At 36.9% G+C, this 15,725-nt stretch overlaps 1 protein-coding gene across 11 annotated transcripts in view; it reads left to right on the top strand.

Annotated features, from left to right (window-relative positions):
* The first annotated feature begins 8,767 nt into the window (after nucleotides 1-8,767).
* The window catches only part of LOC108112697 (protein kinase C, brain isozyme), a 28,478-nt gene continuing 21,520 nt past the window's right edge, over nucleotides 8,768-15,725 (top strand). Inside the window, exons 1-2 of one of the 11 annotated variants that reach the window (XM_017222912.2) lie at nucleotides 8,768-9,004; nucleotides 14,509-14,995. In XM_017222912.2, coding sequence (XP_017078401.1) covers nucleotides 14,796-14,995 — 200 coding nt within the window. In that variant the 5' untranslated portion in view covers nucleotides 8,768-9,004; nucleotides 14,509-14,795. The other 10 variants (XM_017222914.2, XM_017222917.2, XM_017222919.2 and 7 more) reach the window with 10 other exon arrangements.

The raw sequence follows: 15,725 nt of genomic DNA, 5'->3' as shown, positions 1-15,725 counted from the left end.
TCTTCTCCCTTTCGACCGATAGAAAGTTCAAGTTTCTGCTTCTGCTTCTGCTTTTGCTGCCTTTTGTGTGTTGTGGGTTGTGAGGGAAAAATGGAAAATAAATTTGATTTATGCCAACAACTAAACCGAGAACCCATTGTCGCCCCATCAGATTGCATTGACTTTTGTTTGCCTCCTCGAGGTGCATATGCAACTGCGCTGGGCTTTAGTACGAAAAATGAAAAATGCGAGAGGGATAACGATTTGTAAATTTGTTGTGCGAAAGCTTTCTTTGTTCCTTGTTTTTCCCACATCCTTGATTTTCCTTTCTTCTATTTTTTAGGTTTTTATCAGCAAACATTTGAATTTCCAATATGTGTTTCAGTGGCTCTGCTGGCAGGCTTTTCAATGCATGTATCGTATGTTCCCTCATACCCATCTGTGTTATTAATTTTGTTTTTTGTTTTTTTCGGTACTTTGTCTTTCTTTTCATGCTGCCGAATTTCCAAATTGGCCCAGAGACAGACACACAAGGGAAAACATCATTTTCGAATTATCCACCAGACCAAAATGCGTTACCCCAGTTAGCTGTTGGTTTTCCTGCGTTTTCCCGGTTCGCTCAGCTTGTTGCTTCCAGCCAAATTGGCATAATAAACAATGACAATGGAACCACAGACGAGTGATCCCCTTTCGTCCCGCGATTTATCCGTAGTGGTATCTATATCCTGCAGATGGAATATTTTGAAACTGAGTTAGCGACACGAGTGATGCAGGAATCGAAGTGGTTGTAGAGATGTGGCAGCTGGGCTGCCGCACATGGCACAACAATGTGATTTTCAAAAAGAAAAGAGGGGAGCAGCATGTACATTAACGAGGCAGCTCGTAAGATTTTCAATGACATCGTCAGGAGATGAAAGCAACTTTAAGTTTCCCAACAAAACAACTTGATTTCCTGTTTGATCTTAGGTACTTTATATGGAAAGGATCAAGAGGAATGTGAGATTTAGAATGATTAGTTTTGATCTATATAAAAGAAGAGATTTTTCATATCATTTATCATATGGCATCATAGTCCCTACCAGCTCAGTGTAACTATTGTCTTAATTAAGACTCTAAAGCATCGAAAGTCCTTATCTAAAGCCAATTATCGTAGGACTGACGAACTTGTGACAAGCTCAAAAAAGTGGGCTAAACCTTGGAGACGGCTAGGATGCCTGAAGAGGCAAGACAATGGTACTTTCCGCCAATGCCATCTAACATTTTCCCCACCGGAAAACCCTTCTCCAACCAAGACATTTCTCAAGCAACAAGACTTTCACATTTTTCGAGTAGGTCCTTGCTCAGGGCCATTCGTCCTTGTAATGCTTGCATCTGCTACATCTTCAACATATTGAACATCAACCACTACAACATCAACAGGTTTCTCTCCCCCCACTACCAAGATGCCCGGCTGACCTAATGATGCTCACAGAGCGGAGCTCACAGTGGGCGCCAGAAGTTAGGGTCTCGTCAAATGATTGATGGAAGGACACAAATTAATAGCTTTAATTAAGCGAATATTGGAGAGACGTGCATGTCTGAGCCATTCATCATCAGAAGTCGCAAAGAAGGATTACAGGGCTTACACGAGATCCTCTCTCTCTCTATGGGAATGTCCTTGCAGCAAACTGAACAATAATAAAATGTTTATATATATAGAAATACACACTTGACTATACAAATACTTGTGGAGTTTTCCAGCATTTTGATGTATTTTTAATGCTGTCTTTGTAGGGAATATATGATTAATGGTTTATGCTTCTAAATATGTTTGTATATATATTAGTATCGTATATATATATGTATGGGTGTGTCCCTTATTGTTGGCTTGTATTGGTATTTATAAGTCATTGGGTTCGTTATTTGTCCTTTAACGATTCAATGAGCTCTAAAACGGTTTTATTGATTTTGTGTTAATACTGCAGGGCATATCCAGGGATTTTCAGGGAGTGAATGGAAAATGGGGAGTGACTAAAGGGGGGGCCGACGACTATAAATATTGATATGCACAATTTAGACCGCGGCGGAAATGCGATACGTGCCATTTGCCCATCTGGCGGTTTTGCAGTTTAATGAACTGTCCCAGTTTACCAAACGGCATTCGGATACACAAACTTGAGATGTTTCAAATAGTCAGTACTTGGACTAAAAGTTGATGTCTTTTGTTATCAATAATATTAACTAAAAGTTTCATTTTTATTCAAATTTTCATATAAGTTTAGATATATGTTAAGGAAAAGTTGTTTGATTAAACCAAAGTTGTTCTTCTAAGGATTTATTAAGCTAAGTTATCTAAAGCTAACGAAACCAACGCATTAGAGAAACTCTAAAATACTTAACACATTAAGAAAACACTTAGCTTTCAGCTTAAATATGCCTTAATTATTTAATAACTACACTTTTCTCAGTGCAACTAATGTAACATGTGAAAACCGCAGCACAGCATGCGGTACACGTAACCACATAACCGTCAGGACAATGAGTTGGAAGTACCATTTTTGGCCTGTTGATATTGATTTGTCAGGCAGCAGGCACCATCCCAGCTGAACCAACCACCCACCCATCCACTTACCTACAGGTAACGATGTGATAAACGTGCCGTGCAACAAATATGCGACAGCCACGCACAGTTTGCCAACCCAACCACCCAACCACCCATCTTGCCACAAACGCCCCATCGCAAGGATCCACCGAAAATTCCACGTCAGTCAGCTGCCAAACGAATTTGAAGAGCCCAGAGCGGGGTCATAGTGGGCGGTGGGTGGTGGACGGATGAGTGGGCATCATCATAATCATAATTAGTCTGCTGAGAATGGCAGCCGCAACGATGTTGGTCTCGGTCTGTTAAGTGCAAAATATTGTAAAAAAAAAAAAAGAAAGAAGATTTTTTTTTTTGGGAAAATAAGTAGGTTTGTAAGGATGTTTCAGGGCCAGGGAGCATACTTAATTACTTTGCCATTTTGCACGTTGTTTTTGTTGTTGTCCTGTCTTTTGCTTGATTTGAGCTGGATTTTTTATTTATCTTAAATGTTACCGCTTTTGGGCATCTTTCGACCCACTCATTTTAGCCTAAATTACGGGGCTCAAATGTTGGCGGTAAGGAAAAGACGGAACTGAAGCAGAGATAGAAAGCTAACAAGAGAAAGTTCACTGAAAGCAAAATGTTCTTGTTTTAATTTAATGATAAAAAAAGAGGATTTTATAGGAGGTTGCGATATAACTTTAATTTAAAATTTTAAGTAAATATGCCAAAAACTATGCAATGGTATTTTTTCTTGTCCAGCTTTAAGGTTATGCGGAAGGAAAGTTTTAAAATTAGTAAAACTTCGACTTATTAATGTAAAACTAACAATTAAAGAAATATTTGAATTTTTCTAACTGCATTGATGGACTTTCGGACAGACAAAAAGGCATGCAAACAAGGATAAGCACACAATGGAACACAAACAGCCGCACAGCTGTGTTGCCTGCTTTTGGGCATTAGGCATTTGTTTCAGCTTCCCATTCTCAGCCGAAACCCCTCGCTTTTCACCCCGGAAAAGCGTCGGCTGCCGTTTAACTGCCGCTTGACACAGGCCAGAGAAAGGAAAAGTGAAAATAACAAAAGCGAGAGGCGAACAACAACAGCAACAACAACAGCGAGTGGAAAACAAACCCGATGTAGGCAAATGCCAAATGACAGAGAGACAAGAGACAGAGAGAAAGACGCCTTGTCGAAGGTGAAATTTGGCATGAAAACAATGCGAGACAGCGAGGTGGTTACGCCTCAGCGTAGCCTTCTTTTCGGCGTTTTTACTTTTGTTTTATGGTCAGAATTGCGCCAGCTGTGTAAGCAAAGGAAAATATTTAATTATTCATTGAAAACACAAACGAATGAGTGAATAATACACTATAAATACAGAAATTCTGATTCAGCTTAAGATTAAATTACACTCTGTTTTATTTCCATAAAATTTATAAAAATATAAAAGTTTGAAATTCGCTTAAATTAACAAGGAAATTCATTTAAAGAGAAAGCCAAGGTAAATGCTTAATTAAGCACTCAAGAGCTGTATGCTTGCCCACGTATGCAATTAACGCACCTGACTGATTCAATGGCAATAATATCTTGGTCATGGGGCGTTCATCTGGAATTCATTTACAAACAGTGGTCACGAAATGGATACATTTACTATCCGTTAGCCAAGAAATTACCACAATTAGGACATTAATTAATTATCAGTTGGCTTTCAGGTAAGCGAGCGGGTGGCATGCATATTTGCAGAAATGAGGGTTTAAATGCTTTAACAGAAAGAAAACCTTGGGAAAACATAAACACAAATAACTTATGAAATACCACAATGCATTTCATGGAAAATATTCGTTGCTGTTAAGAAAATAAAAGCAAATTAAAAATAATTTTTGTATTTTTGTTAAACATTTCTTAGCAGCTGTCTAATAAAATGATATTTATTTCATAATTGAGAAATGACAAGCATATAATCACTTTTAAAGTGAGGAATTCTGGGAAAATATATAGCTAAAAACTTTTCAACCCACTTTTCACCCATTTGATTCGTTTGGGAGTTTAAGGATTCAATTATTTCACTGGCACTGCAAACTTTTGGTTGGTTTATTTATTTCAGAAGCGTTGCTTTTTTCACTTTATCGAAAGTAATTAAAAACCATTGAAACTTTTGACCGCTGCTGGGAAATGGCAATGGAATTAGTGCACCATTTTACTTGGCCAGCGGGGAGCAAAAACTTTCAATTGAAGCAACTAAGCTGTATAGTATTAAAGGCCGTAGAAAGTCATCTTTGTGTTTCGGTATTTCTAGGGTGCAGATATCTTTGGGTCCTTTGTTTTTTTGAAATTTATGCGTGTTTACGCTGCGTATACGTGATGGACCCTGCATTTCGGCATTACGTATTCGCCCGGTGGCCCAGTTAGTGTGGCCCCTTCGGCATTTCTCATTTGTCTCGCTTCGTCTCCATTTAGTGCGCCCTGGCACGCGCAACAATTCCATTTTAATTACACGACCACACACACAGTCGCTTCTGCCCATTTCGAGTGCTTTTGAGTGTAAATTAGTAGCTGGCAAACGATAAATGAGGATTTTGCACACTCAGGCCTCAGTCCTCGACGTTTTTGGAAACTTTCCTGCCACGTGTTGAATCCTTTACGACTGCCAAGAGACAAGCGAGAAACCATAAACATGCCTAGAAATCCTTTAACGAAACGTATATGGGTCGCACTTTAACATTCCATCGCATTTACCATGCTCAATGCCAAATGATAATTATTTTGCGTTAATTTGTTGTGCAAATCTCTCTGGCTCTTTTTGGGGGCAGCAAAAACTTTGCATACAAATTGCTATTTAAAAGGAAACATCCCGAAATCCTTAAACATTCTGTCCAAAAACCAATCTGTCAGGGTAAATATGCAGTAAACATTTCGGTTTTTCGGCCAACGAATAATTAATGATGTGGCATCCGTCGTCCAATGCCGAAATTGGCAAATCGTAAGCACTTTGCAACACTCAATTGACCATGGAATGTAATAAGAATGTAAATGGCCGATTGAAATGTGCGTGTGTGTGTGCGTGTGCAATCAGTGTATCGATTGTCCCAAGTATCGATTGTATGTTTATTGTGTGTTTATTGTAATCCGCTTGTTGATTGCCTTTGAATGTGTGTGTATACGAGTGTTTGCCATATAAGTGAGCCCACTTATTGCAGTCACTGTTTGGTCCTTTTGCAGTGCAGAGACATCGAGGTTATTATCCTTAATGCTACTCATTGTTGACTCATTGAGACGTAATCGGGCAAAGGACATTCGATTGGGAATTAAGATTGATGACAGTCAATTAGCGAGGAACAGGTAATCCCATGATTAAGCTGAGATTAATAACTTGGAATGACACTATATAAAGTTATTTGAGGGATTACAGAAACTTATGATTTTTAATGTGTTTTATACAAAATAATCATCATGACGACTAAATGAAAGCCTGTTGATAATGATGGATGTCTGTTAATTAGTATCTAACGAATGAACCCAAGTCCTACCAAGGACGTTTTCCTGGAAAGTCTTAATTGTTAAGCACTCAGGTTTTTCTGACTTCCAATTATGTTTTGCAGTCATTGTTCCTAGCTCAAAGTTGACCCACATCCAGTTGATTATCCTTTGTTCCAGGAACTCAACTCAACTTTCATTTACACTGAGTTATTCCCTCTCTTTTGGCATATTCCTCATTATCAGTAGGAGCAGCAGCGGCAGCAGCAGCAGCGTCTTCTTGGGCATTTGCAGCTGAGAGCAGCACCAGGACCTGCCATATACAGCAGTCCAAAGTGTCATCCGCATGGCAACAAAAGCTGCGGCGGCCTTTGGTTGCCCGCAGTTCGATTGTTGCTCCTCAGCCTCTCTCAAACCAACCCACCTCCCAGTCAGCCTCCCTTTAACCATTCATGCCAATGAGGGAGCTTATTGTTCTAGCCAGTTTCTGGCCGGGCCAAGTGGCCTGAACGCTTGCTCTTTGTGCCCCAATGCCTGCGAATTGGATGAGGGGCGGGGGCATTGATGTGGATGGAGGACACGCACATTGATGAAGGGGACACATGCCAAACTTCACCAGGAAACCATGAATAGAGCTAGGCTGAACTTTCTCCAGCAGGACACATCATCGAAGGCAGGGATATTGTTAGTAAAAGGCTTTAATTTTTATATATTAAAGTATTTTTTGTACTTATAAAATATAGCTACTTACTTAAATACTTACCTAACAGCAATCTATTACCATTAAGTTGATATTCTTCTTAAACAAACAATAACCTTCAAAGATTTTAAATTCATTTTCCTTTCTTCCTTTTCTACCAATTAAATAAGAAGCACAAAATCGTGCTCGTGCCAGGGATCCAAAAGTTTCACCAAACTTTCTGACAACTGACAAGTTTGGACATACAGAAAAAAAAAAGCGGAAAAAATGTGAAAACATTTTTCATTAAATTCTTTTATCTTTTAATAATGGCTCTGACTAGGCAGGCAAACTTTAAAATGAACCATTTAATTAATGCCATCAATATGTTACCCAAACAAACAGTCAGTATGTTAAACAGCCTTTAAAGTTTATTTAGTTTTTTGGGTGAGCAATTTCCATGTAAATATTTTGTTACCTGTCCACTTGCTGGCAAGGCGACAGGCTTTTCCCATTCGTGCCCAAAAGTATGCCCCAGAAAAATACGAGCAAAATCAAAGAACTCAATGAAACCAATTCCCTCGATCCCCAAAATTCGATACACACCAAAATGTACGGACATTTCCCAAGGCGAATTGGGAACGCAGTGAATGAATTCCATTGAATTATTTATAGCCAACGTTCTTTCCTTTTTTTTTGTTGTGTATTTACATGAAGCTGCTTTTTTAGCTGATAACTCTGCACGCGAACTGGGCAATCTGTACTCCATAAAAAACGAAACATTAATGTGCGAAGGGCGATAAAAAATACAGTGAGTAAAGAGATTTCATTTGCATGTTTTTCGTTACGGAGTTCCCTTTTCCTTTTTTAGGCACAAGACCTTGACAATAACCATATGATGACGTTCGAATGCCGAATTGGGATAGGTTGTTATTTTAACCGATGCTGATTTTTTTAGCCCCAAACTACTTCATGGATTTTGGCACTCTGCCAAAAGGGGGCAAGCACAGTAGTGAGGGGCATATGCAGATGCAGAGATACATTTGCATTTTCACATCTGTTCGAGGTTACCAAAAAAAAAAAAAAAAAAAAAACAGAAAGGAAAACAACGCACAAACAACCAAACAAAAAAAGATATACGAAAACAAGCATTTAAAATCGCTTTATTGTTATCCAGGCGGGGGAGAAAAGAGGGTGGAACGCAATTAGCCGCGGATTCGAGAGATCGGCGGACAAGTTCCCAGAGCCAGCGCTGCAGTGGGAGCAGTGCAGCAACAGTCCAAATTGAATGTAATAAGAAAATGCAATAAATTCTCGCAAAAGGCAGACAAAAACGGAAGGAGACGCAGTTCAGAACAAGTCGATGGGGAAATACTCTTTTTCAGATGGGAAATTACTAAAAAAAAATATGTTTATTTTATTTAAAAGAATATCAAAATATAAACTAACAGAATTATTCCTAATCTGACTAAATTTAGTAAAGTATTAGTTTTGTATTCCTTTCCTCTTAAACTATCCTTAGTATCAAATTATTTGCTCTTAAATTTCATGAATTTATTTAACATAAAACTTTATTAACTAATAAATTTATTAAAAAAAAAGGTTCTAAAAAACTTAAATATCATAATGCTTTCACTTCAGTGAACTTCCCTTTATGCCAAACTAACAATATTATTTTCATTAACAAGCTAATAAAAATTAAATATTTCTCTATTAACAAAATATTATAACCAACTTAATGGTGACAACAGTTAAAACTTAATTACCGACAAACTATAAAAACGAATCGTTAGGCAATTTATTTAAATAAGCAAAAAACTTTAACGCTCGTTTAATATCCGTCGTCGAGGCGTAATTAAAAGTAATGATTGCAATTAATGTTGAATTTTCGTGAATTTTTTCGTTGTGCAGCAAACAGATCAGCATTTCCATTTGGCCACCTCCCCAAGCCAGCGCGATCAATTAAGAGGCAAACAAAAACCGATCTCTGCCAGCTGCACAGTGGGGCAGATTGATTAAAAACTAAGTGAAACTGGGCAAATATTTCACGACAGCAAAAAGAGCAGCGACGCGACTGCGATCGTTTTTGTGGGGCAGACAGAAGCGAATTGTATCTGAGAGATACGAGTACGCAGGCGGTCGTCCAAAAGTTCGACTGAACGGGTCGCCGGGAGCGTTATTATTGTGTTTTTTTTTTCTTCTTTTTTCACGGCAAATGGCAAGAGGCCATCGGTTTTTGGGCTACCGATTGAAAAGTGCCGAAAAATATATATATAACGAAATCGGGAAACGAGAAACAAATTAAAGCGAATGTAAACTCTCACTGGAAATTTGATTGCTTGGAACAGCAGCTGGAACTTCTGAATATAAAATTGGCATCCAAATCAATTGGTTCTTCCGCATTTCTATAACAACAGATATAAATTATATAAATTTGATTAAACAAATTTTAAAAAGTGTAAATTAGCATTAGTTTAAAATATCTAAAAAAAAAACAAATTAACAATCATAAAAACACACACAAAATATGTTTAAAAGATAATCCGAAATTCCCATAAACATTTGCATAAAATGAGAAATATTTTAGTGGGTAAACAAATCGTTAATCACCATCGGTGGTGAAATGTGAAATGTGAAAGATAAGATTGGCTTTGTTATTTTGATTGTTTGCTTGATTGCCACAATTTGTGTCAATTATGCGTGAGTGACACGCCCTTTGTACCACCGCCCACGCTTTTAATTGAAATTTGTCTGTGTTTCTTTTTATTTTTTTTTCGTCGTTTTTCCACTGCCACTTTTCGTTTTTCCCGTGTCTTGTGTGTGCGTGCGAAAAATGTTCAGAGTTTTGCGCTGATAAAGAAAATTAAAGCTGCACAAAGCTCTCGACAATGGCGGGAAATGCCAGGGGTAAAGCGAGAAAAGCAGCCAAGCAAGCAGGCAATGCGAAGACAGAGCAGCGCCTTGAGGGCTCCCAAAACAGAGCAACCGAGTGAAAGTATGGGATTCTGATTGGAAATTACCATTCGGCAACCATTCGAATCCAATCGATTTAATGATGATTTAGCAGGTTTGGGTTGCCAGCAGCCACCGTTCACGAGACTCTTATAAAAGTGTTCAGATGTGGGCTAAGTGCACTTTATAGATTCCCAGGAATTAGCCAAGTGTTGATATAATTTATTGGTTTAGATAGATGAAAATTTCGCACTTTTTGATACCCTTTGATGTTGAAGTTTTGAAGGAATTTGAGTTTTTGGGGAGTCACTTAAAAGTTACACAAAATATTAATATTTTTTAAACACAATTTTATCTCTTTTAAATATTTTTTAAAATATTTTTCATAAACAAAACCAAGCAATCAAACTTAAGTTTTGGATGCGTAATATTTTTTTTAAAGTTTTAATATTTTTCATTTATTTTTTAAGCTTTTTCTTATCCACCAGAATATTTTTGTAAAGCCTTCAATATATGAACCTTAAGTCATTCAACGTCAGCTAAGTCATTAGAAACTTAGAAAAATGAAAGATATTTCAAAGTATTTCCTGTCCTAATTCTCATTGATATAAATTAACAAAAACTTACAAAGTAAGAACATCAAAAACTGCACTTCCAGCCAGAAACATTTCAAGCAAAGTGTCAAGAAAATTTATGAGTTCAAACAAGAGACTAGTCGACTCTAAAATGCCCCATAACTTTTAACACATAGAATATTTAACAAAACTAAAGCTTAAAAACAACTATCATACCCTAAACATACTCTATAATTTACAAAATGATTTGCCGGCGAGAGAACATTTCAATGGGCTTTAATTGCCTTGCTTGCAATTGAAATTTATTGCCCAGTGTTTGTGATATCTAAAGCGAATTATTCATAAATTACTATCTACTTGGCCGAATGACGCCAACATTATCAGCCATCTACCGTCTATCTATCTATGCAACCGAATTCCAATGGCTTTCAACATGGCCATTTACATGTCGGTGTTTTTCGGTTCAAAAAACCAATTGCCAATGGGAATATTTTACCACAATATTTTATCTCCAATTTCGGGGGCCTATAAGCTTGTACGCAGAGGGGTTATTTATTTGGCTGGCCGAGAAATATTTGGTATTTCTATTAGAGCCAAACAAACCGCTCTAACTAACCGAAACAGCGAAAATGTTGTGATAGTTTATGGTCTGTCCGTGTCTCTAAGAGATAAATAATTATTGCATTAGCCTCAAAAATGTCGAACAGCTAGCTCTCGTTTCGTAGCAACGCCCCAGCTTTATATATTTTTTTTTTTTTGATTTTTTCCAGGCCGCGAAACGTGACACTTGGCTATCAGATGTGGCAGCATGGCGGGGGCATGTGGCACGTAACAGGTAACCACTGCGAAGGTTGCGGTTGGGCAGATGTAAGCCGAGATCCGCCCACATTTATATTTTTTATCCTCAAATTGGTGGGGCCAAGATAAACACGCTTGGAAAATTAGCAATAAATTATTATGAAGTGGTAAATTACTCTGATAAATTACGAGTATTTAATGTTAGTGAGTGATGCCTAAAGAAAAATGAAACAAGATTTGCAACATTCAAAGCCTTATTTATAAGGCGGGTCAATCAGTTTCATCGCAATAAGTCAATGATAAAAATGTTAAATAAATTAAATAACCTTATTGCTTCAGAGTTAAGATAAACAAGCCTTAAAATATGAGCCATAAATTATTAAGTTAAATAACTTTTGTAAATAACAAGTGGCTGTTACTTCAAAGAAACGAAAAAAAAATTCCACGAATAGGAAATATTTCCATAGAAATTTTCCCAAAAAATGGCACCCAATACATTTTTTCAGATTAATTTTGTTTGATTATTTTTTCTTTCTTTAGAAATGGAAGTTTTTGTATAGGGGCTTGGAAACTTATCTTTGATTTTTTATGACTCAAAAAACATTCGTAAGGAGCGTCATTAGTTTGATAAGTACGTCAAGGCAATCAAAGCTTCAAGGGAAATAATTTTTATAAAATTACAATTTGTTATCTTATCGAAAGTAACGATAATTATAAAAAAATTTTGGGAATTAAAAGCTAATAGAAAACATATTAAGCTTGTCATGCAAAAGTATTTTACTCATTACTGAGCCTTACTGTCTCTTTATTAAATGTTTTTATAAAAAAATCATTTGTTTTTAAATAAATTTAAGTATTTCTAATTTTGAATATTTTAACATCTAAAATTGCATACTAATTGCCTGTTGAAAAGGGTTATTTTTGGTCTTTTGTCTCTTAAAAAAGATTCAAAACCTTTAACATTGTTAAATAAAAATCATTTCCCTATCTCCAAATTCGATCTGCTGCAAAGGGGATTCCATTTTCAAATGAAATCAAATCCAATCACTTCTTGTTTGACTTTTGTTAACGGCAATCAAATGCGGGTCTCCGAGTCTCAGCCTCAGCTTCAGCCTCAGCGAAATCGGGGCCAAAAACCGGCCTGCCGGTGGCCATTTAACAAGTTTCGTTCAGTCGAATCAATTAGCGGCCAAGAGCGTTGACGATCGGAAAGCCAAGAGCGTTATCGTGGCTCTAGGGTCTGACGTTTTGGATCGTTTTTGGGTTTACTTATGTTAATCATCTATATATCGTACATAATATATATTAGAGATTAACGTTTGCTAACAGTACTGATAACAGTGGCTTAACAGAGCGCCCGAAAGCTCGCTACGTTTATTTTGCTCCAGAAAAAACAAGGCAGTCTGCTTTGACCAGAACGCGTTTGTGACTCGAGCGAAGCGCACGTGCCGGGAAAACGATACGAAAACTCATAGAGCCAAGTGGGCAAAAAGGAAAAGCTAGGGGAAAAATCGCCCCTACATTTTCCAGCAACAACAACGAGTGTGTAAGTGCGTGTGAGAAAACACATCTTGTGTAACCCAAAGAGAGAGAGAGAGAGAGAACTCGAAACAGCTGGGAAATTCACCACAGGCAAGAAACTTGGATTTTCCGCTCGTGTGAAAATATTCGCACACTCACTACGTTTCGGTACGCCAGCAAAGGCAGTTGCTCTTCAAATATTTCGCGCACCCCCGCCCGGAAAGAACTCGAGCGTGTATAGTGCAGTGTAGTCTAAATAAGACCAATCAAAATAAGTCAACGGTCAGAAAGTAAACAAAGTTAAATAAATGCCACATGCCGATGGCACAAGTGCTTGAAATTACAAAATTTACTAGCCCATACTAGGCTCTGTTAACCAAAAGGAATTCGAATATATAACCATAATCCCTGACAATCACAGAAGCAACGGTCATAACTATAAAAACCATTAACCAGCATAAAAAGTGGCATAAAAAGCGAGGGGCATACGTTAAGCAACGGACAAAACAGCAAAAACAAGTGATTCGGAAATGATAGTAACTGTTGCTTTTCCTACACAAACACAATCGAAGTGCCAGTTACACAGAGCTCCAGTTGAGTCCTTTGAGGATTTGTGTGTGTGTGTTTTTTTTCGATTTCTTCTTTGGATTGTGGCTTCAATCAATGTGGATTTTGTATGCCTATGTAGGGTAGCAGAAGAGTTGGCCTAACTGGTTAAAGAGTTTATTCAAAGTTATGGTATAGAAGTTCAGTGTGAAAGGTTAAAATTAATTTAAAAAAGTTTGAATTTACAAAGAGGTTTAACTTATAACTTGTCAAATTAAGCTTAATCAGCTTGTAGAGGAATGTCAATAAATCAAAGTCAACGCTACGTATGAGTGATTTATTTGATGGTGACTTTTAGACTTCTAAGTAAAAAGTTAACCAAAGCTGATCATATATTGAGTAAATTTTAGAAAAAAGATTTTGATTTTTAACATCTGCTTACAGGGAACAATAAATAAAATAATAAACAAAAAATTTAAGAGTTTGTTTATCAATTTTTCTTCAATTTAAAAGAAGATTAAGGATATTTATAAGCTTATGGAAAGCACTAACTAAACTAATTTCAAGAAACAGAAGCAGTTTGATAAAAATTTTAACTTAAAAACGAAAACTTTTATTCAACAAAATGAGTTTTAGGAGCAGAAAAATCCACCAGAAAATGGGAAAAGATCAGCTAGCTTAGTAAATTCATAAAAATACTTATTATTTATACAAATTAAATTAAATATAGGGTACAACCAAATCGTATACCAGAGCAAGCCACCTGCACAGGTGAGAGCAGTGGCCAGCAAGAACGTGTCTGTTAGCGAAGCACACAAAAATTGGCGTTGCAAAAATTTCAATATAAAGCTGAAAAACAAAAGCAAAACATTAAAATAAAAATTATTTCGTTTGCACTTTGCGTATTTTTTTATTTGCACGCGCGGTCTTTTTTTTTTTTTTGCATATCTCATTCGACAAGTTGGGAAAATATTATATTATTATTTTTTTTTTAATTTTTTTTGCAAAGTTATTATGAGGAATCCACCAACGACAGGGCGAACAGGGCCCCTCTTGAACCCCCTCTTCGAGAATTCTTTTGTATAATTCAAACGTCGGCGCATTAAAATTAATGCTAATTATGAGCTTGTTTGTCCGTTGTCGTTCGCCATCAGCCATCCGCCGGTGACATTTGCTTGAGTTTTTGTTTTAATTGCTGGGCTTGTTATGAGAGAAAAATCAATTGAAATCGATGAGGCCGCAGAACGCGAGTGAAAAATAATTAAATAAACGGCAAACGTGCAGCCAGTGATTAATAAAATTATGCAAATCGCGGCAGAGCAAATTAAAGCGAGATTCTTCAAGTCCAGTTTGGTTTTATTATTATTATTTGACGACTTTTTCATCCCCCCTCTCTCTCTCTCTCGCCCATTTATTAACGTTAGATGGCATTTAAGGCCTAATAAAAACACGCCGAGAACAAAAAACAAAAAAAAAACTGAAACTGAAAATCAATAAACACAAAAGCCAAAAGCAAGAAGTACGTAACAAGCAACAACAACAACAACCAAATGTGGCAACAACAAGTGAGCAAGTTAAAGAACCTTTGCGATTTGTAAACGCTGCGAAAAAAGGCAACAAAAAAAACAAAAACAACAGCGAAAAAAAAAAACAAAACAAGAGGAGAAAAAAGAACATTTAATACAACGCTTGGAGGGAAAAAGCAGCAACAATGTCGGAGGGCAGCGATAACAACGGGGATCCCCAGCAGCAGGGTGCGGAAGGGGAGGCTGTGGGCGAGAACAAAATGAAGTCCCGCCTACGTAAAGGAGCCTTGAAGAAGAAGAACGTCTTCAATGTCAAGGATCACTGCTTCATAGCCAGATTCTTCAAGCAACCAACCTTCTGTTCCCACTGCAAGGACTTTATCTGGTGAGTAGCTCGTTATACTATTTCCCCCCTCCACTAGCATCCCAACATTCTCAATCTAATACATTGATATATATAGTATAGGTATATTATATATTATATATACCTACCCATTCCTTGGTGGCACTTGTGGGTCTACCAAGCATGGCCAGCAATGCGTCCACATAACATCAGTGGTGGGAATCGATAAATGTATATTGACAAGGCGAAACAGCAGAGCAACAATAGTAGTAGGCTAAAGCAAATAAAACCAACAAATAGCTGAAACAAAAACAAAACAAACACAGTGGGGGCTCACTAAACTGAATTTTGATAGAAATCATGAATAACATTTGTGGTCGGTAGTATGAATAAGAGATTTAATGAGATTGAGTTTGTTTATTTAACATTGTTTTGATGGTGGACAAAGGAAACTGAGTTGAGTTCCATATTTAGATTTATTTAATGTTACAAAATATTGAACTCTTTTTCTTAAAAAAATGTATTTAAGTTTGCTTGGTCAACTTTAATTTGTATAAAAAATGTTGGCAAATATAAATCAAGCGAAAACCAAATCTTCTTTAATGGCCACTAAAAGTCACTCTAGGCAAAATATTAAAAAAAATGTTAAAAAAAATCATAACTTGATAAAAGAAGAAGAAGAAGAAGAAATTCAAAATACAAATCTCGTTATCTGTTATCACTGTACCACCGAGTCAAGTAACTTCCCCTTAAAAAATACCTATTGTTTTTC

This window comes from Drosophila eugracilis, unplaced genomic scaffold, assembly GCF_018153835.1.
Source record: "Drosophila eugracilis isolate 14026-0451.02 unplaced genomic scaffold, ASM1815383v1 contig_90, whole genome shotgun sequence".
Lineage (NCBI taxonomy): Eukaryota > Metazoa > Arthropoda > Insecta > Diptera > Drosophilidae > Drosophila > Drosophila eugracilis.
Note: the sequence above shows the minus strand (reverse complement) of the source record. Positions and strands in the feature narration are given on the sequence as shown.